The sequence below is a fragment of the Hyalella azteca genome, unplaced genomic scaffold, assembly GCF_000764305.2.
Source record: "Hyalella azteca isolate HAZT.00-mixed unplaced genomic scaffold, Hazt_2.0.2 contig13120, whole genome shotgun sequence".
Taxonomy (NCBI): Eukaryota; Metazoa; Arthropoda; class Malacostraca; order Amphipoda; family Hyalellidae; genus Hyalella; species Hyalella azteca.
Window position 1 is genome coordinate 114,864 of NW_025943054.1, and position 27,982 is coordinate 142,845.

The 27,982-nt window shown below is 40.0% G+C and overlaps 1 protein-coding gene across 1 annotated transcript in view; it reads right to left on the reverse strand.

Moving 5' to 3' along the window:
• LOC108670286 (midnolin homolog) overlaps positions 1–26,494 on the reverse strand; it is a 42,934-nt gene extending 16,440 nt beyond the window's left edge. Inside the window, exons 1-2 of the mRNA XM_018157745.2 lie at positions 25,690–26,494; positions 20,821–20,908 (exon numbers count right to left, since the gene is read on the reverse strand). Coding sequence (XP_018013234.1) covers positions 20,821–20,908; positions 25,690–25,904 — 303 coding nt within the window. The 5' untranslated portion in view covers positions 25,905–26,494. The remainder of the gene's footprint in view (positions 1–20,820; positions 20,909–25,689) is intronic.
• Positions 26,495–27,982: the final 1,488 nt, after the last annotated feature.

Here is a 27,982-nt window from a genome sequence, read left to right on the forward strand (position 1 = left end):
AACACATCAAATACTGTTCCAGCAACACGTCCAATACTGTTCCAGCAACACATCCAATACTGTTCCAGTAACACATCAAATACTGTTCCAGCAACACATCCAATACTGTTCCAGCAACACATCCAATACTGTTCCAGTAACACATCAAATACTGTTCCAGCAACACATCAAATACTGTTCCAGCAACACATCCAATACTGTTCCAGGCCACATCCCGTACACGCCACGATGCTCATGCCACTGTTCCAGCAACAAAATTAACACTTTGCACCCGCACCCTTCACCGCACAACATGCTGCTTATGGCACTGTTATCTAGTAGAAGTAAAGGTGCTTTATGTTCCTGCCATAATAGTGATTTGATGCCCAACTATTGACCATTTATCGTTTTTCCCTGCCAATTAATAATGTCTTGTCGCATACTATCCCTCATAAGTCTTCCAGATTTGATCTGTCTATCGCAGGCTCCATCTCGTATGCAACGCTGCCGCCACGCAACTTTTGCTAAACACCAACCAGCAATACTAGCCCACACCTGTCACGCTGCCTCTCCACTTTCCTCACACCTGTCATGCTGCCTCTCCACTTTCCTCACACCTGTCATGCTGCCTCTCCACTTTCCTCACACCTGTCACGTCGCCTCTTCACTTTCCCCACACCTGTCACGCTGCCTCTCCACTTCCTCACATCTGTCACGCTACCTCTTCACATTCCTCACACCGGTCACGCTGCCTCTCTACTTCCTCGCACCGGTCACGCTACCTCTGCACATTCCTCACACAGGTCACGCTACCTCTTCACATTCCTCACACCGGTCACGCTACCTCTTCACATTCTTCACACCGGTCACGCTACCTTTTCACATTCCTCTCATCTGTCACGTTACCTCTTCACATTCCTCACACCTGTCACGCTGCCTCTCCACTCTCGACCCTAAAATTAGCATGCAACTCATTTTACCCCAAACCTGACATGTTGCCTCTCACTTTACCCAAAAGCTTAACCATCTTCCCTACCTATTCCCCGTAGTGCTTTCATCAATGAAAAATACCTGTTGAAGTTATCGCTTAAAAATAAAAATAGTGACGTTCACAGGACAAACGCGCCGACCAGTTGTAATTATCACACACTTCACGAAGCAATTCGGAAATTCCTGTGACCAGGCGCTTCATGGTAAGAAATTATTCAGGGCGTGGCACACGGAGAACAGAGAGGGAAGCTCAGAATAGATACCAGAAACTAATACAGCTAATATTTCATCAGAACCTTTAGAATATCACGTGTACGATCTGAAGCTCACTCACAAGCATATAATACTCTTCGGTAATTGGTTATGGAAGAAAGCATTTTAGAATAAATGAAGGTTTTCATTGAGCAGAAGGATCAGGGCTATACTTACAAGCAATGCGAAGAGCGAGTTGTTCTGATCAACTCAAATTCATGCACGACACCACTTATTCAATTTTAATTCAACTCGCGAGTTGAATTCGTTAGATGAACTTTCCAAGGTGCTTCATTCCACAAGTGGAAATTCTTATCCAGAATATTAAAGAGAATGAAAACGAGGACTGCCTGCCTAGATTTTAAACAATTTGAAACAAAGACCATCAAATATATACGTGAGTGCTTTGCATAGCGAGACTGCTGTTCAATCGAAGATGCTTTTCATCGGCATAAATCACTTTCGTGATGAGGAAGAGTATAGCACGTCTGAACTACAAGCGTCGAGGAGGCATCTCACGAAGTGATTGCAACTCGATAACTATAGTAGGAGTAGACTAAGATGTTTATCTACGAGTATTAAACAAACAGTTTCGGGTGCCACAGGTTCAATTTAGAAAAGGAAACTGGAATGACGCAAATTCTTAGCTGAAATGCAGACATGACGAGAGCAAGAACGAGACAAAATCCTTGGAACATGTGCCAAGGCCATGTTGCCCCAAGGGCAAGTAGGTAGAAGTCTTGCCCCAACATGGCTTCACTTGAGAAGTGCACACAGCTTTTCTCCGCTCCGCTGCACCAGCAACTTGTAAATGTAATCAGAAATACGCAGTTGATCGTGAGTACCACGATAATAGGCTTGGGTATTGCGTCAATGAGTTTGAGGTAGAGCTTTAGTCTGATATGAGAGTTTTGAAAATATTTTCTGGACATCCGCGAGTTGTGGCAGCTCCAGAATTAGAAAATAATACGATTTTAAAACTGATGGTTTGATCTGTGAGTTTACAAATCATAACACACTAAGCAGTAGAGTTACCCCACAGAGGTACTACGAAATTATCTCTATACGGTCGATTTTATATCTAATTATATACTAAGAAGATTCACAAAAGTCACTCAAGACATATAGGTATATAACATGTCCAGTCTCTACGAAGTCTACGAAGGTTTAGAATAAAACCAAACTTAATACAGTAAAAAGCTCTACACGTGGTTGGTGGCACGACTGACAATGTAAATGCATGTTTATGTATTTAATGTATTCGATTCGAATAAAATTTCTTATAGTGGCATGAACAATCGAACCTTGAGAAGCGTCGCCGTGTACACTCGAGGACGGCAAAGTAATCATTTCTCCTTCATCCCACCGAAAACAAGTAATTGATGAGTAAAAACGTATGAAACCATCTGTCCAAAGCAAGCTATCTTCGCATCTCATAGCAAAAATTGAGTAGAAAAGATTTATGTCTATGGAAAACAAAAAGTTGCCGACATTCTCATCCTCGTTGAGTATCCGACACCTGTTAGCGAATAACTAATTCTGAGACCTATGGTATATGGCCACCAATTAAGTTTAGAGTGCTATAAAACTATGATTCTAAACCACTTCCTCTAGCAAGTTAACAAATTTCTTCAAGGAATAAATTACGAGCGTGAAATCGTTGATCGGTTTTAGAAGTAGTAAGAACAGTTTTAAGACTACACAAGGAAAATTAGAGAATATAAATTTTTCGATTCAATCATCATTATATTATAATGAATAAGGCATTTCGATTGAAAAATGTAAAGACATCGTAAACAAACTACCTATCGTAAAAGAATCAGTAAAACAAGCCGCAATCAGCACGATATTCACGTGGCGCGTATCTTGCAAATCACATCCAATAGTCCAACCTTGAGCAGGAATAACGAGAAATGATATCACGATATTTGAAACAAGGCCTCACTGCAAAAAAATCAAACATCGCCTAAGCAAATTTGAAGCTGCACTTCGGCGGTCGAGGACACGCGCAACGCTTCAGAAGAATCATTCAATATGAGATATGAAAAATGGACTGGCGGAGACTGATAAGCGAGAATTGTGTGAACAAGATACTCGAGGACTTGAATGAAGTTTATTCTACGAAGTGTCTATTAATGCCGATAGTTGAATATTACCGGAGTGCTGGGTAACGAGTATCACTAAATGCAGTCAGTGTTCCAAATCACAATTGAAACAATTTCTCGATAAGATAAATGAACCGCAGCACACTTCACACGAATTTTATTTAGAGGGCCGCTTCGAAACGAAAAAAATAGGTACCGACGGGTCTATATAAATAACAAAAATGTAGCGGTAAAATTCTGACACAATAAAATTACTTATTAAGTCGCTCGGCGAAATGAATGCGCTCTGATTTATTAAACAATTGCATATAAGCTGTCCACAGTCCACACCATGCATGAATATGGCCAGCACAGTGCACACTGGAGCCTCTGTAGGTGCGTGTATGACAACATTGATATTAGTAGCTACGAACCCAAAACGAGGGAGTAACCTTCCTCTTCTGCAAGTGATCTTGACATTAAACCGCGTAGGTTGAAGGTCACTGAAATTCAAGGACCAACTTCGAATCGTTCGCAATTTTTCCACGCGATTTGTACAAGGAAGAAACAAACCAAAAACAACAATGCTGTTGCAATGACACGATACAATATTTTAAGCAAGAAACAGAATAAAAACGAAATTTGGTGGATGACATCGCAAGATAGGACGACGAAGTAAACGAAGCGATTCGCAAAATACCTGGACCTGCATGCCTCAACTGTCGAAAGATACAGGACATATCATGCTGGGTGAACAACAAGGAAACGAGTCATACTTTCATTTGAACTGTTTAGAAAGATTGGAACTACACCAAAACAGTAATATTTTCTATGATATTTACTCAATCGCTTGGTGTAATCTCCAAAAACACTAAAGACTTCCAGACAATTGGAGCAAAGACTGGCGCAAGCTTCCCTGCTGCACCATGCAACAGCGACAACTAGAAGAAAACATCGAGCAATCTGAGACGAACGTCTAAACACGACTTGGAACATTGCTCGCATACTCTGAACTTGGTCCGGCCAACCTGCATGTACACGCTTCACAAAGCAAGAAATAGCAGGATGATCGTTTATTAAATAGCAGCGCGGCATGAAATGTTAGAGCATATCAAGGTAACGCTTAGCTAAGCAAAATGTCTGCTTATGCACATGTGCCTTCATACGAGTCTTCCCTAGTGCGACTCGTGCAGCTTCGTAGCACGCGCATTAAGAAACGGAATAAAGAACAAGCCACGGGCTGATCAAACATATACGATCACAAATAAAAACATGTTTCAATTTAGCCCATGTAGATAAATACATCATATTTCTTTCAAAACTGTGGCCGTTTTTTTCTTTCTGGACTGCTGATGGAGCGGCACAGATGTGTTTAATTTCTGCGATGCAGGAGAGAGGGGGACTGCTGTCAGAAGCAGACCATAATGCGTAGTCTGCTGGATCGAAACTCACGATCATCCAGTTACAGCGAGCAGAAAAACTGCAACCTGTCTTCAAGGACACACGGACAAATTACTGAACGTTGTTACTGGAGTAAAGTGACTGTTGGCGAACTACTATAGCAAACGGCATTGAAGTTGATTCATGCGAAAATTGGCGGCGCTTACGTTCTTTCGAGTGAAATTTGACCGAGTTAACGATGTTTTAAATAAAATTGTACAGCGTTAACTTCGTTTTACGTGATATTTGGCGGCGTTGACGTTGTTACACGAAAATTTTTTACAGAGATAACGTTGTTACACGTAAGATTTGGTGGTGTTAACGTTATTTCAAATAAAATTGTACAGCATTAACGTCGTTTCACGTGATATTTGGCGGCGTTAACGTTGCCATATTTGCAGTGTGGCAGCTATGACGTTGTCACACGTACTGTGCGACGAAATCTACATTGCCACACTTGCAATGTGGCGATTTCACCTTTGAAATACTTGAGATATTGTGGCGTGAAAGTTGCTAAAACGCTTCATTATTCGTTTGGCATGTCATCAGGCATACACATGAGTTCCTCAGAGAAACAATACTAGTCGCGTACTACGTTGCAATCTCATGTAAATATGTTTAGTCTTATGATATAAATTTTGTTGTTAATACTTGACAATAGATTAAGCTAATGATGAAAAATTTAAACTACACATGACGATTGTTACGGACAATAAACATTTGAAATTATGCTTTGAAGGCACAATGAAATATCAAACGTACATGAAAGTTCAAAGCTAATTATTATCAGAGAAAACAATTAGAAAAGTAAACAGAGCTACGGTTATTAAAGCTCGTTAGATTTCACTCATTTCCAAAAGAACTCAGACTATGAAGTATAGGTAGAGCAAAGGTCTCAACTTGGTGTAGTTTTTTAATATAAATTCCCTAGAGAACGCAAGAAGTAAAATAGGCAAATTTAACGTTAGCATATAGAACATTTCAAGTAACACGTGAACGTGGCAATGTGCAGAAACATGGGAGCTACAGGCAACGAACGCTATTGATAACAAAGCGGGCTTCCAAGGTCCCAGCGTTCAAGGTCTGGCCTAGCAATACACAGCGCGGCATTACTGCTAACTTCTCTCCTTAATTTTATATTACTGCAAGCATGATGCTGCATTATTCGAGTTCTATGTAAACTCATAGGATACTCGCACCATACTGAATTTGTGGTACATGGTAATCGCAGAGCACTCTCTACTCTGTGGGTGTCCGTTAAAGTGTTGCTTTGATTGTGTAAACATGAAGATAATAATAATAATCTAATAAACCATTTCAGAAAAATCTTGAAGATAATGCACCAACGAGTGATACTACCTTTTGATAGCCAGGTTATGAATACGCAAATAATTTTCCGTAGTCTACCATAACTTTAAATAGAAGACCTCATTTACGTACAAAATTAGAACATCCAGTCATGCATAGTAACTCCCCAAGGGCACGAAATGGAATTACATGGGCGGCAAGTCGTCCGGAACAGGTAACTGCTATACATATTTTCAGTATAATTATAGAATAATTGCTTATAATAGATCGTGTTTCAGATATAAGAATTTAATGAAATTGCACGATAGCATTGCGTTAGTCATAAAAACAATTACCCAAAAACTCGTCTTATTTTTTTAAAAACTCGGCTCGAATCTTTTAGACTTCATAGATAACAATCTTAAACCGCTATTAATAAATTAATAAATAATTATTCTGATTACGGCAATACTATTCTCACCTAAATTTGTAAGCCAACGGGTCGACGACAGGTTGAAAATTATAACGACTGTCCTTATCAAAAATCATCTTACGCTTTATTCTAGCAGGAGAATGAAAAGATAAAAAAAACTCGACTTAGGTTTTGAGTACCATAATGAAGACTTTGTGTTGCGAAACACTTGCACGTCGCTCACGTCATCTTTCGAGGAATACGCAGGAAATGCCGTTGAAATTCGGGGTCCCTCGACCGTGCGCGGTTGGAAGGCAGGGCTCTCGGTGCACACGATTCAGTAGAGGAAGATGTGCGGGATATTGTCACGCTTAGGAGAACATGTGCGAGGATATTGTAAGGCATATATCATGTACGTTCGTCGAGGGTTACGTACAGAACACCTCAGGAGAAATGGTTACGTGTATTCCTTTACGATGGATTTGGATACACAATTATGTTCGGTTTTCATATTAAAATCGTGAGTTCATATTCTTCGTGAATAGATATACGTTAAAGTTTCGTTTTCTTTACTCTAGAGCAGCACCAAGCTAAAACTTAAGTTACTTACTAAATCAACAAATGTGTGAGGTACGAGTTCTCCTATAGTGTAATTAATAAATAGGAATCCAACAAATCGTGTGATCAAAATTTACTTCACACATAGCAAGCAACAGCACATAAATACACAAGTTAGCTCTGCCGTGACGAGAAAACTAGTAAATAAGTGTGGATCATTCATTGAGTTATTAACACAACAGGTAAATACAAATCGGCTATAATGATGTTAGCAAATCCAGCAAGTAGCAAAGTTTCCCTGAGACGGGGCGAAGGGCGCGTAGACAGCGAGAATAAAACGACCGAATTTGGCCGGAGGGTAAACAAACGAAGTGGCTGACGGATGCAAGAAATCCGTAGACGCTCGTGGGTGCTGCGGCGGTGGGTGCCGAGGTGGTGGGTGTCGTTGCCAGCGATGGTGCTGCAGCAGAGGTGGTGGGTGGAGGTACATGTGGCGGGATCTGCCACGCTATCGGCCACAAAGGCAACCAAACCCTTTGCCTCCCACCACCTCGAGCGCTCAACCCGGCTACGGTCGGTCGGTCGGACGTCCCGGCGTCTGCACGCTCGTGGCCAGGAGATATGGGGGCTAACTTAGCCCTTCTACATCGGCAAGAGATACAGGGAGACTCAACACGAAGTCAGATAATGTTGGGGCAGTGATTAAAGTTCATTATGTAATTACCCATTTCTATATCTTGTACTAAGAGCACCAACACATATACGACAATCTAAAAAAATGCTGTCAACTCTCTTTAAGAAGCCCCATTGGTATTTAAGAGTCACCCAGACGAAAGTTAAAATGACAGTTATTTGTTAATTATGATGATGCCAACTAAACAGATAACAGATGTTCAATGGCATATCCAGCATAATACCTTGAGGAATTATGATAGTAGAATCCATCCAACTGCAAATTCTTGCTGCCGCTCAACGATTCGTAAACCATGCGACAATAAAAGAGAGAGAGAGAAAAAAATCTTTCTATCTGTACCCGGCTTTTCTCGGAAGACCTAAGTCTGCGAAACGTCAAAGGTTGTCTCGTCCATAAATAAATAGAATAAATAAACGACAGTATTTTCGCACGGCACCAAGATCTAGAATTTAGAACCATTGTTGAACCACAGAGCGGTAAAAACAAGTGCTTGTTACCACCAATTAGATGTGAAGAACAAACCATTCCATCGAAATACCCTTACCAACAAAGCAGCGTCTTGCTTGAAGACGACTCGAGCTGCCATGCACCACCCGTCCCACCTAAGACGCTGGTTTTGAAGGCCGAAGTTCATTAGCCTGGAATAAGAAGTGCTAGCCACGATGGCTGCCCGATGACGGCGCGTAGCATTCAAGCAGCTCCGATGCTGTTTTTCAGACAATTTCAAATGCCATACACGGGACAAGCGTTCACAGAGGTACCATTATAGCAGCCATACCATAATGTCGGACAAAAGTAGGGAACAAAATTAGAGGGATGCGTGATTTTTAAAATGATATGTAAAAAATGTCATATGCACAACACGTGATCACTTAAAAATAATTTAGCAGCTGCGCCATTTTGTCTGACGATGTTCAACTCTTTGGCCGCGCGAGAGCGATTTTATTCTCGTATGCTCAGCATTAGAACCAAACATCGCAGAATCGCACACAGGGGGTATAATTTAAGTTGCCATTTGTTCATAATAAACAATAATATGAAACGAATTTCAACATTTCCCCACTGATGCTAAATAGAGTTTGCGTTAAGAAAGTATGAGGTACCAATAACGCTGAACAATAAGTTTCATCGAAGTAAGCTTGATATTTCCGACACCAAACAGATCAAAAATCCACAAGCAAATTGTTTACCATCAAAGTTATACGATCAGACGAGAGAATTCACCATTAGAAAGAACAGTACGGAAAGTTCACTTTGATCAAAATTATGCGTTAAAATTTCAATGAAATTCTGTTCATTCGTGAAATATGATGAATTTTTTGCACCATTAAATTGTTTTACATCCCCACGCTCAATAAAGAATTATAATGACTACCTACAACGCTGAGATAAATATAAGACAGAAATTAATAGGATTCGATTGTAACGCAAGAGGTATGATTAGACGCCTGCATGAATCGTCATATGCCATACGCATTGACATGCAGGTTAGAACCTCAAACAACCCAGTATCTGAATCATTACATGAAAGGAGTAAAGCTGAATGTTTTGAACCTCGAACGTCGCAGTAAATGTATCGTCATATGAAGCGAGTAACTCTGAATGTTTTGAACCTCGAACGCCTCAGTAAATGAATCGTCATATGAAGCGAGTAGCGCTGAATGTTTTGAACCTCGAACGCCTCAGTAAATGAATCGTCATATGAAGAAAGTAAAGCTGAAAGTTTTGAACCTCGAACGTGGCAGTATCTGAAGCGTCATGCAGAAGCAGTGGAGTCGAGGCGACCCGATCCTGGCCTGGTCGTTTGAAAAGCTCAGTGTCGTCGCTAAACGGAAGAAAGCGATTGTGAACAGGAGCTCCCACCCCTGTCTCCCAACCGTCGTCGCTGTTCCCATTCCAACAGAAGCCCACAGCCATTCCCATTCCCAACATTCCAGAGTGAGACGAGCTCGGCCTGCCATGAGATTTATGACGCGAGCAGAGCAAAGCCCGCATAAAGGCGCCGTAAAGGGCAGCCCATATATGCGCAGCTGCGCACACATATGTGTATACAGCCCATAAAAACTCAATTCATATCATAATACAAAATTTTATATAAGTTTCAACTACCATTTACAAGAAAAATTCACGAGGAAAAGACACCAAAAAGGCAGGCAAATTTAGGTGAATGCGTGTTCAGAATTTGATAATGCCCACACTGTTTAACTAGAAGATATACAATTAAGGAAGACCATTTTCTGGAATCATCGCATATTATATACGATGATTCTAGGCGCACAAACATTTTGAAAGCTCAACTTCAAACATAAATCACTGCCGCTCGGCATCATATCATAGTAAAGCAGAATATTGTCGAATTCAGATAAGTATTTTCGGCATCAAACAGATTTTCTATTCTTAGTTTACCTGCTAAGCACTAAAGCGAATAAGTAACGCTACTGCACATCTAAACGTGCAACGGGATTAGGGGAAAAGGTCCCGATGAAGATGAGAAGTGTAATCGGGATTAGGATTATCCTTAGGTAAGTGAGAAGAAAAGAGATCAATTGTATTGGCACGATTCCTAAGGGGAAGCGCGTGAATGGGAACAGCGCGTACAAAAAACTATCCATAGATCTGTGTTCGGGAAAAAGTCTTTACGTATTTCAGTTACAGACAAGTTGGTAGGAATTACAGCTACCGGGAATGTGGAGGCGATGTCTGGAATGGCATCAAATGAGTGGGCATCAAAGGTTGGCCTTCTCGGTGTTGTTCAAACGAGGGAACGAACGGTCGCTCCTATAGGATAACGGCTGACCGAAAATAGCTGATTACGTCATATGCTGCCGTAGGAATAGCGCTAGCGGTACGGTGTTAGATCAGCAGCTGCTGTAGGAATAGCGTTAGAGCCACAAATAACATGATAATCCGTCTGGATACGTACGAGTAGCATCAGTGCAACAAATGACATGCTAGACCAGCTACGAATAGCGATGAGAAAATACTCGAAAGGACGGCTGCAAGTGATCACAAAAAAATCAACCAGATAATAAACTTAATACTTGCACCTGCATGAATAAAAAGTTGAGCCGGTTGCTGCGCGGTTATATAGAGACAGAAATACCGCCTGGGGCTGAATGATTCATCAATTAAGGTAGCACATTACTGGTGTTGAACTTGTCAACAAGTATTTCAAGTAGGTAGATAATATAAGAGCTACAAATTAGAAATGGTTTTGTACTTGGAGGTACACAATTTGAAGCATTCTAAAGATTCAATTCTTACCATATATTTTGCAAGAAAATACGTTCATCGGAATAAGTATACATCAACCGAATTGATTTAATCAACATTCAAACGATCACGTATGAAATAAGAGGATCACGTATGAAATGCTGAAAAATATCAGGCGCCGCGCAGTTTTAACACAACAGATGATACTGAAGGGACTGGTACACAGGGAACCAACAGGTACGGATCAGTTGAGCAAAAAACGCAGCCTAAATCAATAGACCACGTAAAAAAATTCCTATAGAAAGCAACCAAATCGTTGGGAAGGACGAATTTGATAGGCGGAAAGCACCGACCTGTAGGCAGAAAAACTTCTTTGGAACAAATAAGCGAATTTGAACCTGACGTTTTTTGAGGGACGTTCAGATCACAACGAACATCAGGTACGTCGAGGCCATGGAACCCGATAAGGAACTGGAACGTCACTGGCGTTCTGGAATGGCAAGCTTGAGCTCACAATGTGAAGAATGGAGTTCAGCAGAGAGAACGGACTCTTAACATTTCTGACGCATAGGAAGCCTAAAGCTGGAAAAATGAGGACGGAAAAGGAAATACGATTTCAATTTGTAAACTCAAGCAACTTGATTATGAAGCTAAGCAAAGTTACATTAACAACGACGTAATTGCACGCTCAACAACAAAAGTTTCGAATTATACATGCCCATTGATGCAAAGGGCTATTCTTGGAAGACTCTACAATACAATGTATTTAATATGTGTGTGCAAAATATCAAATAACATAATGACGCTAGAAGACAAGTAAAATAAAAGGGAAGTTCGTGTTATGGAAGGTCAGGGCCTCGGAATTGAAATTTAGAGCAAACGAAGCAAGGTTAAAGATATCTGTGGGGTCAAACCTTGTAGGGTGAAACGATGTCAGGTCAAACGTAGGTCATAGTCGAACAGCGAGACGTAAATTGTAATATTTCAGTTGATACAACGAACGACAATGAATACTTCAAACTTAGCAAAATCGAAGGCGTCTTGCGTCACTTTAAAATTAAGAAGGCGGGAAATAGTAATAAGTTAGAAAGATTCAGAAAGGAGCAGAAGCAACAGTTTACAGTACGATTTTCGAGCACTGTTTAAATGAAATACGCTATGTGCGAGACAGCCACTGATAATTTCAATCGTAACGCAAGAGGAATGACCTCAACACTTATCGGGCTATCATGATAAGACTAAGTAAACACTTTTGATGGCATTCAACCTAAGATCTAACATAAAAAATATATATGTAGAGCTATAAAAAATTGCCACCAAACAGACACGAGTGTAAGGGGGAATTCGTTTAATTTGATGATGCGACGAAGCAGCGTATCTTAGGGCATTTATAGCTAAGATGGCATGCTCGAAAAGACTTTTTATTTGCGGAACTAGAGAATAGGCAACGTAAACAGGCTCACGAGGAGAAGCTATGGAAAAAAAGTAAAACAAACCAGAGCAAGAGGAGAGGAAGCTCAGATCGAGCAAGAGAACGCGAGAAGCTCAGGGCGCCATAACATGTGAAACTCAGAACACGGGAACAGGTGAAGCTCGAAGCAGGACGAAAGCTAAAGAAGATAAAGAAGAGAGCTGAAGCTCAAAGAAGAAGAGCTAAACCAGAGGATGGGAAGCGCTGGCAGCTCATGAAAGGGTTCAGTCGGTCATACCACACGCACCTCTACACGCACACCTGCGCACATGGCGGAAACACGACCACGTAGAGGTGTGTGCACACGCACTTAACATGTACATGTATGGTTTTGAAAAAAATGATGCCCGATTTGAGTGGATTTAAATTCTGGTTATTTCATCTACGTAAAACGCGCATATTGTTATGAGAAAATACGAGTAATATGTCAGAAAAATACGATAATTCAAATGATCGAGCTCCGTAGCAGTACACACTCAAAGATCTACGCGGCGTGACGTGAACGCAGTGAGCGTAGATGTCGGGGCGCACACGGCATGTGCGTGCAGCTTTACAAAGACATGTGTGTACTCAGCGCACCCGTGTGCGCTTGTCGGCAGCGTACATGACGTGCACTCACCACCCACCACTGCGCCATAACTCAAATTGAAGGCCCACATTGAAAGAATCAGTCAAGAATAAACAAATATTAATGTTCGAATTACAAAATATTGATGTAATAAACGATTTGAACGGCAACTGAAAACGGCGATATCGAGACGACGCAAGCACAGGCAGCGGTCGTTACAAGCGCACACTACGTACGTACACTGAAGACGTACACGAGCACGAGAAAACAGTCACGCGAGCTCCCAGTCCGGGCCGCCCTAGTAATCAATGCAGAGGGAATATGCTGCAACACCAAGCCTGGTAACAAGATAGCCTTGTTACTAAATGAGTAGTAGCAGCGAGACGTACGAATTATTAGTGCGGATGTTCACAGCAAACGTGGCATCTATATAGAAACGGAGAGCTTCAGATCGCGCATGCGCGCCGACAGTTTCCGACAGTCATCGGGGTGCGTTCACGGAGCGCGAGTGGAACGCAAAAGTTAACAGCAGTTATAGTTATCCAAACCTCAATAACATCCCATACAATTCACCAAAAAATGAGACCGAGAGTTATATTGTGCTTGAGCTTGCAGGTATCGAGATATCATGGTAATATTGGCTTAGTTTGTCGTGGTACAAGGGAGCGCAGTCGGCAGAGCGCAGCGAGCCTGCGGCAACGACCAGTGATCCTCTCCTCGGTCGTTGTAGCGCTGCCTGCTGCTGCCGATTTTTCGAGCGAATGCTGCTTTTTATGTTGCTTCTGTCTCCTGCTCTAACTTCTACTATTCCACGTTGCTTACCGATACCTTCGACCACACCGACACCACACGATACCACACCACACGACCACACCGACACCACACGACCACACCGACACCACACGACACCACACCACACGACCACATCAAGGAATACTCTGCACATTACTTTTTACGTTTTGTTTTGCTTGTCCCGAGGTAGTTCATAAATACACTTAGGAATTACTGGAATAATGTCAATGCTAATTTTAAAGAAAGTAAGTTATTTCGATACGGTTTATAAACACACAGGCAATGTATTCACTTCAATGTATAGTCAATAGTTCCGATAGAAACAAATTTTGTAGAGCATTGACACGAGTGAATTTCAAAAATAACAAATGTTAACACATCAAGGACAGCTACCTATATTTAATAGTACGGCTGAGCAACCTCATACAGCATTACCGACATTACAATTATTACCCATTAAGGTCATTCATAATATTCCTTATGGCAACAGTGGTACGACAGTGCCATTATTTGCAGCTGCAGTTGCCCCAGTGATAATATTGGGAGAAAATCTCATGTTCGAAGGCCATACGAACGCGCCAGTAGGCACAATGAGCTCTATTTGCCAATTACCGAACTTCCCACCGAATATTGTCAAGGTCCACATGGTTCACACAGCAGGGAGCTCAAGAGCGATACGTACAATAAGAACATTCTATGTGAAGTGTACGAGCAGCGCATCACGGTTTATAGAGTTTAAAACAAATCGTTTAGAGTGTACATTATGAAATTCCTCAATAAATTCGTGACAGCATCCACTGGGTAACTGCCTTCAACTTAGACAGCGCTGGATTAAGCTGAAAAAATTTGAAGTGAGCACAATACACTACGATAGATTATTGAGTATATATAAACTACTTGAGCAATTTGGATAGAGGGCTTGCACTTTCGAGAAATCCAAGGACATTAGATTTAAGACTCGTAAAACTGAAGTCGACGGTTGGCTACGTAGGCCACTTGTACGTAGCCAAGCTACGGCGCTCAACCTCCAAGTTTTTGCAGGATTTGGGCGGCATGGCAGAGTGAGAGAGCCGACACGTATGCACCCATACCGTCAATACAATGAATTCGTAAAAAGTACGATTCACAAAATGCAGAAGCTTTCGTCAGTCTTATAATTGAATGAAATTTGATTACTCGACTTTCGTGAGAGAAGGAGTACATTATTCAGTGCTTTTAGTTTGCTGAATGGCAACTTTCACTTTCGCTGGTTTACTTGCACATGAGTTAACTAAATTATTGCCACATGATTTCACTAACCTGGTCTAAATTTAAATTGTAACAAAAATTAATTTCGAACAAATCACCGGAGTAACTTATACTAAAAAATGATGAGCTCACTTAATTGCGGTTTGATCAAATGATAAGAAACGTTAAAGAGAAGACATATATAATAATTATTTGATAAAATTTCATGGATTCGTCGAATTCGGTAACAAAAAACTCGGTCTGACAAGTATAAACAATCATCACTGATGAGATTGGTAAAAAATAGTGTGGAGCGTCCAATGTGCAAGATGACGAGCCTAAAGCCACAAATAGAAATTGGCTTAGACAGAGCAATAAAAAGTGGTTTCACCAACAGCCGGATCGCATATTCGCAACAACACGATAATGCTGGTGTGCAAATCCGCTTTCAGAAGGCCACGATTTAAGTATTGTAGAAGAATATGAAAATGTTTAGCTATAAAAAGTCATCTTCAAGTACGTCGGAATAAATAATCAGCATTGATTATTTTTCGCACCACAGCCTTTGAGATGATATGGAAAAATAAATGCGACAAGAACTCCACGTAAAACAGAATTGCAATGAGCAGCTGCGTTGGAAGTTTCTGCAGGAAAAGGCGAAAGATGGTAGCGGAAACAGACGATTCTGTCCGGAAGGAAAAGCCGGACGCCAGCGACCAGTTGGCGAAGAAAGAAATTTCAAATGAATTTGACCTGTTAAACTTAGCCAGACTTGAGCATTATTAGAAACTCGCTAGTAACTCACAACAAATGATGAGGATTTTATTAGGAATGTCAGCTACCATGACACAAAAGCGCACGCACGGTAGCATGATAGGTACCAATCACCCTGTTAACAGGACCGATAATCTAAAAGGATCACGTCGTACGCGATCAGCCTATTTATCACCTTTCATGGTTGAAACTGAGCCAATAACGAGACTGTGCTAAACTAAAAATTAGAAAATCAAAACAATCACGAACAGTTACATTCTTATAGACCGTTACAGACAGAAAGGCGCACCGATTCTCTTGTAGGCTACATCAGCAATATTAAGCCGGTAAGAAATATGACTAAGACGGCCCAGTTTCAGAGCATCTTCACTAAATTTCCTCTGCGAGAGCAAGTTTAAATTTAATCTCAATTTAATCCGCCGTGTGTTTGGTAAATAAAATCATGAGTGTATAACAGTTTCATTCCAGGAGAATCTGATCAATACTGATACGTGCACACGTAAACATTATTCACAGTAGGAAATTATTCATATTAGCATTAAGAATCATAGAAGCAATTTAATAATAAAATTGGTGCTTAGCAACAGCCGTGTGAATTTTCACTCGAAAACTAAGTTAGATTGCACGCACGGAAGTAAATTAAAGAGGCGGATATGACATAAAACTCCAACTCATTGCTGACAAATAACACTGCGGCGCAACGGCCTTCGCTCGAGTTCATTGTTTACCGCAGTGCAATGCTCGGCCGACGCTGCTACAATGCAGCTACAATAAGGCCACAAGGCTCATACATCACGAATATCAATCGAACTTTTATCGGGAGTGAAGAAATGTGGAAAATGCTATCATAAGGGAAAGTACTGATTCGTCCGCAAATGATTATTACCGAGGAGATTACCTCCAAGCGCCTGTAAAAAAAGGAGTTCATACTGTAATGAGGTCATAACTGTAAGGATTTCTAAGTCGAAAAACACAGTTCCAAAAATGTTAAAATTCAGATCAGGAACATGACAATGCAAAGCAATGATTCATAAGTAGTCGAATAGAAATTTACATTGCCACGAATTGCGGCTTCCAATACACGTGGAGCATTCCGGCATAACACAAAGCTGACAGCCATGGCGAATACGACGTCTCGGAAACCCTACAGATTTTATGGAGCGTACCTGATGAATCCAATGTTCTACCAGGAATTGCAGCTGAAGTTTATAAATTCCTGCACTCATTAACATGTCAGTGTTAACCTTAACATATACAATACTCGTCAAAAAGTATCTGTATTCACGGCATGCCAGCAGAAAGTAATCAACTAACGATGGTTGAATTGTATTGATGACATTACAAGCTTGAAATGTGAAGAAACAAAAAGAAAGTAGTGTAGTATTTAAGATGGTAGAAGCAGCGGCTCGTAGGCCAAATGATGATGACGAAAACACGGCCAAGACAAGCCTGGCACAAGCGTTATACGCCCACATAAGTACTCTATTGTTCCTAGTTGACCTCATTATTCCTATATTAGTGTACGTAATTTTTAAAACTAGTTAGTAACGAGTGTTGATGACAAAAATGTCATCAAGACTCCAAAACATTCAGGTACCAAGTTTATTGATTGACATTCTGCAAAAAAAATAAAATCGGCAGAATATTTTTCCAAAGGCACTCCAAACCATTTTTTGAAACACACAAACAACGAAGTTCCCATTGACCGCACCATGTCATGCGAGAAACCATACAAAACGCGTAACAAATCCTGTTATTTTCTTAGCATAAAGCTTTCTGACATAAGGTCAAATTTCGCTAAGAACCACCAGTTCATTCGTGGATCGTTTGTTTAAACAAAAACTTCAAAAAATTTTGTTCTTTTTAAAAACAAAGATGTTTCGGAATTGTTGTACATTCGCAATAACAAAAAATTCAAGTTATACGATAAATCAGAAATAATTAATTGACAGTGGATGAAAAATTTAGCTATTTCAGGTTAATAACTGATGAAGTAAAAACCAATGTTCAGTCATGCAGCTAGTAGGAAACAATAAAATTTAATTGACGCCAGCAGTATAACAACGAGACAAAAAGGCCAATCCAGCTACCCGTAGCAGAGAGGGCACGGTTATGTATTGAATTCTCAGTAGATTTGAAATCAGGTTCTGGATGCCGTCACATAAAGGCGTGTACGCACAGCCAGGTGCGTGTAGGTTAAAGACAGACGTACATGAGGGAGAAAGCGTACAGGGGAAGCCAGGCTCACTGGAAGACGAGACACCTGCTCTAGTGCGGCGACATGGGAGAGAAAGAACGATAGGGACAACGCCACTAACACAGATGGGGTTGGTGGTCGAGAATGTAGGAGAGACGCACACACACACATCCCAACGGCTCATTCCTTCCCTTATTCAGGAACACCCCTTGTCTTTCCAAAAAGACCTGGCGTTATAGAGGAGCTGTAGAGGACGAGAAGAGGGTGCGGTTGTGAGCGGTTATTAAAGAAAGACTGTACAAAGCCGAGGAAAAACTCTGCGTCATCATCGTACCCTCGATATAGCATACCATCAAATACCGCCGAAAGAAAAGTTGAGACCTATTTCAGCACACGACGCCCAGGAGTGAAGCTAGGTACTAGAAACTCCTTCACAATCAAAACGAGCTTACCTCGCAGACACGAGACTTTATTGGTAACTCGACGTAATGAAAGATTTCTGTGCGAGTCAAAGAATTTCCAAACAGGGAAGAAAGCAGAAGTGCTGATAAATAAGAGCGCGAGCAGCATTGTACTCCGGCAACAATAGTGAGATAAGATAAACAAGAGAGCGTTGGGGCCTATTATGTCATTCGGACGAGCACTTCAGAAAAATTGAATGAAGTGAAAAATGAGTGAGATGAAGTGTGAACATTTCAATGCCACAATTAAGATGAATTACTTCGAAAAGAAGAGTTGGAGGTATAAATATGTGAATTATTATTAAAACTCACAAGCTTCACCGTCGTCATATATGTATGCTAGCAATTGGAAAATGAGACAATGAAGAAACAGATTTCAAACGTATAATTATTACGCGATTACAAGCAACTTAGTCTTGATAACTAAGCACCATTATACGTTGAACGTTTGTTAAGAGAGCGCACATAAGATTTACGGAGATATCAATTATGGCTTCCACATGCCAAGACAACCAAGACAACTCTCGAGGCAAAGGTTTCACGAATATCACAAAAACTAAACCAAAAGGTCAGAAAAAAATACGATAAGCTCAATGGAAGAGACCACACCCTAAGGTGGGAGCTGCGACCACGTGAACGTCGGAGGGGCATGGAGGTAAATATCACCAAGATCAAGGACAGAGCAGTGAATAAAAACGAACTTAAAGACATACGTAGCACTCAGGTGTTAATTAGACTTACACGCATGAAAGCATTTATGGGCGAGTGAATCGTAGTAACCACACCTGATATCGCGGAAATGAATTTGAATTAAGTGAAGAATTAAATACATACCCAGTTCAATTCGGTCCTAAATATGACCTCAGTCGAGTGACTCTCGAGTTATACCTTAAATTCAATAAGATCTGAAAATATTATTAAATCTACAGATATGAGAATTTTTAGGCTGGATGTAGTTAAAATAATAACTTATCACAACAAAATTCATTTTCGCGGAGGCACAATGCGGTCACCACAAGCTTAGGAATTTAAATATTTTTCATCACATTAAAGCTCAAATTTGTGACAGGTTCAGCACTAGAACAGAACCTGAGAGTATACAACTTGTTTCCGGGCCCAGGCAAATATCGGTCACTTCAAATCTACGGCGAGAAACTAATCTTACGACCAGCCAAGGTATTTGACGAGCTTTGAGAAAAAGGTAGTCGTATCAGCAAGCAAAACTTCGTGGGGACGGGCGACGAATTTTAAACCACGGTTTTTGCGAAAACTAAGACGAACTAATCCAAGGGCCAACCATGATAAATAGATGAGGACAAACGGAGAGCAAAATACATCGATGACCGTGGACGAAGCAGCTGCGTAGGGAATAAGAAGCGGTCACTCGAGGCTTATCAGGCAGCTGGCGAGTACGCAGGTATGGGTGGGTGCAGGGCACGCATCACCAGTGGCATTAACAAAGAAAATGAGGCAGCAGTGGCAACAATGTCAGTGGCAGAAGCAACTTCAGTGGCAATGACAAAAATGACAACAGAACGCTTTAGACGTGGTGCCCTGTGGCTCTAACACAGGCCCATGAGGCATGCCAGGCTGCCACCTGCTGCTGCTGAGGCGTTCTCCGCGTTAGCACTAAACAATTCGAAACCGTCTCATTACGGCAACCCTCGAGCCGTTGCACAAAATAAAAATTACAAACTGGGGGCAACAGACTACAACAAAGAAGACAGATGTAATTCACCTATATAGTTGCGCGCACTTCGTATTCAGTTCAAGCTTACTTTCGCATAACTTATTTTTAAGAAAATTATTAACGATACGAAGATTACTTAGAATGTGGAAAATAAATCCATTTGAGATACAAACAAAACTCCAGGATGAGACACCTAAGAGTCCAAGAGCGAACAAACCAGGAGGGTCCAAGAAAGGACAGGCAGGGCAGAGATCTGCTACGCTCGAGAACAGTACAAAAAAGAGAGGTCAAAGAAGCGTAGTCGGCGCCTGTAACATTAGCTGTAGGCCTACCCATCGTCCGGAGCGTCATGCCCGCCATCTTCACGTCCATGGCTCACTAAATTATGCTAATTCAAGAATTCGTTGGAAAGAAACTCATTTCATAAGTGATCCTAAAATTAGTCTATGTTCAAGCTGAGTGTAGTGTCAACGTAACGAGCATCAGAGCTTGCTGCTGTGTTTAGAGATAATCGTTGATGTGGCTACAATTTTTCATTGCCCCTAATTGAATTAGGTAAAGGCTAATATTATTAAGTTATTTCACGATGAAACTAGTTAAGTTTAAGGTGCATATCGTTAGGCTCAATATAATTTAAAATAAATGCACACAAAATAAGAATCGTACGCGGAATTGTTTCCAACAAAAGCGGAAAAGTAAATGATTCATACTAGGCAGGATTAAATACTCACCAAGAGGCCAGTCTCCACTGAAGGAACGAGATGGAGCTTCGCCCCATCTCTAACGTTGTGTTCTTCAAGGCTGCCGTCCCGTAATTGTCTGCAAAACATAACAAGTAATATAACCGCTAATAATTTATTCATTTCCAGATACATTAAATTGAAAATTTGACCGTTATTATTTATCAGAATTTTAATATGACGGAATGATAACAGGAATAACAAAAACAGAGACACAACAATTTTAGATGACACATGCCATAGATTAATTGCTAAATCAAGTGAAAATTATGCTCAGAAACCATAGGCGGGAGGGTTCTGAGAAGACACTATCTCGTCCGGATACCCAAGACTCATCGGATATCCCGACGAAGCAGAAATTCCCAAAAGCCTCAAGTAAAGGCTTGGATCAGCAGACGCCCCAACCGCAACGCCCATGCGCGACGCCGCGTATAACTGTGACGTCATAGGAATACTGCGGCGGTGCCAAATTTCAGGTGCATCACCACACTTTACATCGCCTCAAGACTCTAAGGAACTTTGCGATTTGCTTCAGACTGGGAATAAAGAATTTATAAAATTGATTCGTGCCGAAATAAACGAATCCAATATTGCAGCTGGATGCAAAATTTCTTAAAATACCATCGAACCATACCTTATTGAGAAGATTTTAACCTGCTCTGAAGATCTTAACTTATGGCACAGATTGAAGTTCAAGTAACGCAGAATACATGCTTTTAAAACCTTTATCCAGGATACGCGTGAACCATAAGAAATTTATCACACTGAAAAAGACGAAGAACCTGAAAGACGAGTAAGGTTTGAATCGAATTCTGTATTGTGCTTTTCGTGCGGCAGCTACTTAGCAACTTTGATCCTATGAACAAGGAGAAACCGATTGGTTGTGGTTGAGAGGTTTGAAAGTAAACCTCAGCACGCGGCTACACGGAGTCCGGAATGTTCAGATGTCCCTTTATGCTCAAACCTGACAGGTTGAACAATGAACTATGTCGAATATTTCAGTATCGTTAGAGGCTAGTCATCGCAGTTGGAATTTGAAGGTTCTAGATAATTTAATGCTCGTTACGCGATGAAATTAAAAATGCAAGTATAGAAATCCTCCTTACACAGCTGTTTATAAATCTCCTGTTCATTAATATTTTCTGCTAAACGTTAAACAAAAGGAAGCAAATTTCAAAGTTATGGAGCTTATATACTGACGTCATGTTAATAGTGCCAATATTTTAACCACGTATTCTAAAGAATAAATGCTTGACTTCTTGGCACCTAATAGACTAAAATTTAAACACTAACACGAAGAAAATGTAAAATTTTCAACTCGTGAACTTACCGTTTGACAGAATTACAATCCCGAAAAGCAGGCCTGTCTTGGGCCAGTGTTGATAAGCAACGGTCAAGAAGGAGATTTCTGGTTGATACGACCTACCACGCAAATGAGACAACCTCCGAAAGGACATTTCTGGTGGTTACGACCTACCACGCAAATGAGACAACTTTCGAAAGGGCATTTCTGGTTGACAAGACCTACAAATTTTTTGGTTGTTACGACCAACCACGCAACTCCCGAAAGGTGGTTCGTGAGTTAATGTGACTGACGGTAGACAAAGATGACGCGCGGTGTCGGCAGAGAACGCAGGAAACGCCAGTGTTAAACTGAGATAAGCAACGCGAGAAATGGAGCGCACATGGCTTACTGGCATTTTATCTGTAAACTGAAACGTCTAGCACGGCACGTGAGTTTCCTAGGACTGAACATGTTAAATGCTCTCGTCTTTAGGGCATAGATTTTAATGGCCGGCATACGCATGATATACCTTTTATAAAATCGTGAAAAAAATTAGTGCATGGCAGATAGAGATAAAAACTAGATAGTTGACCAAGAATTTCATGAAATAACAGAGAAAGCGTACATTTATGAAAGCAAAAGGACCACGATATGTCAGGTTCTAATCTTCTATCAAATAAACTTATCTGTTGCAGCAACATACTATATCTGTGCAAGTTGTAATTGTATTGGCAAATCTGCCTCGCTTACGATTCGTGAGAACCACGTCATCTTTTTATTATAATTGTTAAGAAATCGAACGGAAAGTACGTAATAAATTATCAACTTCTTCAGTGAATGAGAACAGTGTTACCTGCAAAACACGCTGCAAATGATAAAATACAATAAATATTAATAAATAAGACAATTTTCCGAGAGAATAAATTCAGATATTCGCAGTGATAAGTGGCAAAGAAAGACTATGTCGTGAATCAGGAGCTAGAAGCAAGAGCGAGTAACTGGTGAAACGAAACAACAGTGCTGCAGCGATAGCTAGTCGCCGTAGTCGGAGCTCGGCCAACGAACTCTCCTGCCAGCGGAGCCTGCCACGCACAACGCTTTGGGCCTCTGCGACCACTACGTTCGTATCATACATACCGTACATGCTCAGCTCTAAACTTGATTTTATTGTCTATCGAGTGAAATATGCCTTCAAACTATGAAATGGGGATAACAGTACAGGATGGCAACATTTCTTCCTTTAAACGAGTTTGATTGATGACCAGAGAATGAGTTTTATTTATCAACTTCCAACTGGCTTTCTCAATAAGTCAAATTATTTTTCTCATATGTGAAGGTACGGTACATTAAAAATTATTCTTTGACCTTCAATAAAACTTATTTAACATAATAAACACGAACTCTACCTATTTTTCAGATGTCGACATAGATATAAGCTGACAGACATAGATATATGCTGACAAGTATCGTACGAAGATATGATATCTGTGCCAGCTGTGGTTCTAACTATTGATATCATTTAAACCAGCACGCGATTTCTTTTTTATAATTTTATCAGAGTTTGAATGACATGTTAATTCGAGAAACTTCATGAACGAAAGCCATGTCTTTCACAGGAAGAGTGATGACGAGGCCAACATAAAGAGCCAGGTTTAGTTATGCGTGGTCGTTTGAGGCAGCGGCGGAAATAGAATGACGTAAAAGATAAGATTTTGAGACATAGAAGTGAAAACATCCATGTTTATTAATGATGAAATATTTGGACAGATTTACTTTCATTGGAAAGTTATATACTACAGTAACTATATAGAGAAGACTGCTACCAATACCGAGGTTGCGTGTTCATAAAATTTCATCATATTTCTACATCTTTAATGAGTTTGAGTGTCGAGTAAATAACAAAATTACACAAACCAAGGTCCAGTGGACTTTGGAGCCCTGGGAAAGTTAAACTTATAAGTACATACAATTTGGTTATAAGCTATCGGTTATTACTCAATATCACCAAAATGATTATCAAGATTAAATTTCTGTTTACATTGAAAATTAAAATTTATTTAGCAGCAATAAATCCACGAAAATAAAAAAATCACCTGAAAATAAAAAAATCACCGTCTTCTCAATGAAAACATTTTGAAGACAAACTCTCTCACCCATTTAAAAACCACACCTCCAAGCTCACCTGGAAGCTGGACAACAAAAATGTCTTGGAATTAATGTTTTTAGATGGCCTAAAAGCTCAGCTTGGTCTGAAATAGAGCTAGTTCCATGTCCAATTTGTATCATGCAAATCAGGAAACCTTATCAATACCTAGTGGATATGGTTGACTCTCAGTTTCTTTCGAATGCTATGAAATGGTTCAGCTACTCAATTGAAATATGTGGAGTTGCCAGTGAGTGCCCAACTGGTGGAAAGTGGCACTGATGCAACATCATATATACTGAAGACAGTGTAAAAACAAAGGTTATTCATAACAAGTCAACATAAGGTTCATTCGAACCTCCAAAATAGTTTGGTTTGCACAGTACCTATACACAATCTAGATGGTACAAATGGTTAGAAAGGTATCTTTCTCAAACATCCAATACAATTTGATCACAAAATATTTATCTAGTTTTAAATTAAATTACATTTCATTTCAATGGTATTGACTAATGTTGAAAATTTGCTTGAAAAAATCCTAACTGTGGAGGATGTGTTGTGGGCTAACACCTTGCAATTTCAGCTCATACATAAATAAGGGTGAAGTCAAAAGCTCGTGTCATCAGCTCTCCAATAGAAACAATATTCTTGTCATTGGGACTGAAATAGAACTTTCTTGAAATATTTAAGATTTTGTAAATTTTAAATAAGGAGCTTTTGCTTGAGCTATTGGGGTAACCACTTCACCCAGAAGAAAAAATGAAGCTTGAAAAAATTCATTTGTACAATTCAAACATTAGTATTTCATACTAATTTTATAGGATTATGTGGTTTTTGTTAGAGGGGGGCAAGTTTACTGAGGTAGAATTGCTGGGGCAACTACCTAATGTGTTGTTGACGGTAGACGCATACAAAAATTTTCGCGCGATAATACCTATATGTATCCTGCTATTCACAATGCCAAACTGAACAAGACGCATTATTATTCTTGCTACTGATGAAATGTTGATATATAATTCATCCTAGTACACATTATACACATTATTTGAGTATATATAATACAAACGTGAAAGGTAACAAAGTGATTTCCCCAATTAATTAGATCCCTTTCTTGAAAATCTTGACTTTCTAAAATGAAGTAATTTGTCGAAATTTAATTAATACATTACGGTGCGAACGTCTCTGGCTTTGAATAAGTTATAAAGAGTTCAAAACAAAGAATAATACTAAACGCTCGCAAGATCAATGTTCAACACTAGTTTTCATGTCTCCAAAATCGTTAAGGCAGACTGTTCAAAACGAAATGTACATCCTAGGTATTAGCGTCTAACATCAATAACATATAAACATGAACAAAACGAAAAACCATACACAATTTTACCGGCAAAAATCGGTCGAAAGTTCATAAAGGCTGACGATTCTTTATAATTACCTGTCTTTATACAGAAGCAGAATTCGCTCTTTCGAGAGTTTGGTCTTCTTGGCTATAATTCTTCGAATGTAGTCTACAGTGTCGGAGTGCGCGACTCTGAGATTGTAGATGTTGCCCGTTGTGGCTTGCACTTGCACACTCAGCATGCTCAACGGCAGCCCGCACACACATATCGACGGCGAGACTAGCACATTGCTTGGGTCACACGAGCTCATTTTGTACGTTGTACGATCAACAACGCTGCGAATTTGTTAGGCCTCCGTACCGAAAACAAATGAACGGCTGAAAAAATGAATGTCAATTTTTCGGATGATAAATTTGATATCACTTTGGATGAAGAGAGATTAAAGATGACTGTAAAATTGGAGCCATATAGTAGACCAAGTGCAAGTTATACTTGGTTGCCAGAACTCTCAAGTGAAAACACTTGTAAAGTGGCACAGAAACTCACGTTCTGAATTAGTTTTAAAAAAACGGAGATACATTAGTCAGGGATCCTATTCTAAGCATTGAGGTAACCGTTTCTAAAAAAAAAATATTGTACTGTTGAAACTTGAAAAGCTATTGAAAGAAAAGTTCACCTTCCCAGGAAAACTGAAGCACAAAAAGCCCGGAGCTATTTCTTTGCCACATTGATTAATACTGAAGCTATACTTTCCTATTCGATAGATCAATTTAGATTTTCGAATCCGTTACACTGGTGTAGATATTTTTAGTTCACAGTAAACCTAGCATACTTTCATGAGACCATTTCACAATACTAGTGTATGACAGAGCTTGAACGCACCACCCTACCTCTGCACAGGCCAAACGCCGACTGGAGGCTCAGACCAGTGTTGCCAGGTTTTTTCTTGGCGAGAATACCAGATTGCCTAGCTCAAAATACCAGAAATATACCAGAAATTCTATCGTTCAAAAACAGACTAATACCTCCAAATTTAATAAAACTATTCGTCAGAAACGTTGGTTAGAAAAAAATTATCTTATGTACTGTGCAGTTATCTGGCTTGACGATAATTAACCAAATTGAACACATTATATTTTTTCCCCTCTGTTTGGAACATTTTGACACTTTTCTTTTCCTGTGTTTGATTACATTGACACCTTTTCCTTTTTTTATCAGTGAGTGTTATTGTGGCACTTTTTCCTCTTCGCTCAACATGAGCAAGCCACGGAAACAGGTCATCTTCATTTTCGTACATGCTTGCATATTGCATTAATCTAACATTTCGGGTGTGATCACTTGTTGCGGTTGAGCAGGTAGCTTTTGGTCCGAATAAGAGACTCCAGTACGGTACCGTAGTTGAAATTTTATTCCGTAGGTTGTTTTTCACATAGGTGACTAGTGAAAACACTTGCATCACGAATGCTTTGGAGACAGGTCAAAGTAGACAAGTGATGCAGTAGGCAGCCAGTTCCCTGAATGGATGATAATTGTCAAGATCAGTGCAATATTGAATGGCACCCCAGAATTCAAGTGGCACCCCAATAAGTGGCACTCTAGAATTCAAAACCACCAAACAAAAATGGTGGAGCTTGCGTCGCAGATCGGTTCGACAACCTCACTCGTCCAAGGCCATATCATCAGTTTATCACTGATCAGTAATCAATCGAGGATGGATCATCACTCTCATGCTCATATTGCACTAAGCACTTTTGTTAAATGATAACAATTAAATTGGGGTTATTTTATCAAGCGGTAAACTTGCGGTTCCAAAAATGGCGGGAAACCTCTAGTCGCGCCACTCTGATGGTAATCTATATAATCCACGCCTACGTTGGAGGAAATTCAAACTTCTGAGGTGGAACTTAATGCAGTAAATTTGCAATAAGTCAGAAAATACCAGAAAAATACCAGATTTAGGCAATATACCAGATCTAAAATGTTCATACCAGACACCTTCTGAAAATACCAGATTTGTGAAATCTGGTATAGAAATATACCATCTGGCAACGCTGGCTCAGACTTGAGACTTAAAGCGAGGCTTTTAAGCACTTTAATTATCAGTGTTGTCCAATATCCTCTGTGGTATTTATCTACTAAACAAAGAAAAATACATTAAAAATGTGCAAAAATCGTTCGGTGAGAATCATTGACAACTTTCCGATGCGAGAAAAATATCCTTTTTCTCAATAAAGTTTAAAGAATCTTGCGATATCTACGAACATGTGTGATTTGCGTTCACAAAATGTTAAAATAATTTCAAATGATTTGTTTTCTCAAAGAGTTAGTGGAATAAAAATTAGGAATTTAAATCAAAATCGAATCATTTGACTTAGATATCTATATATA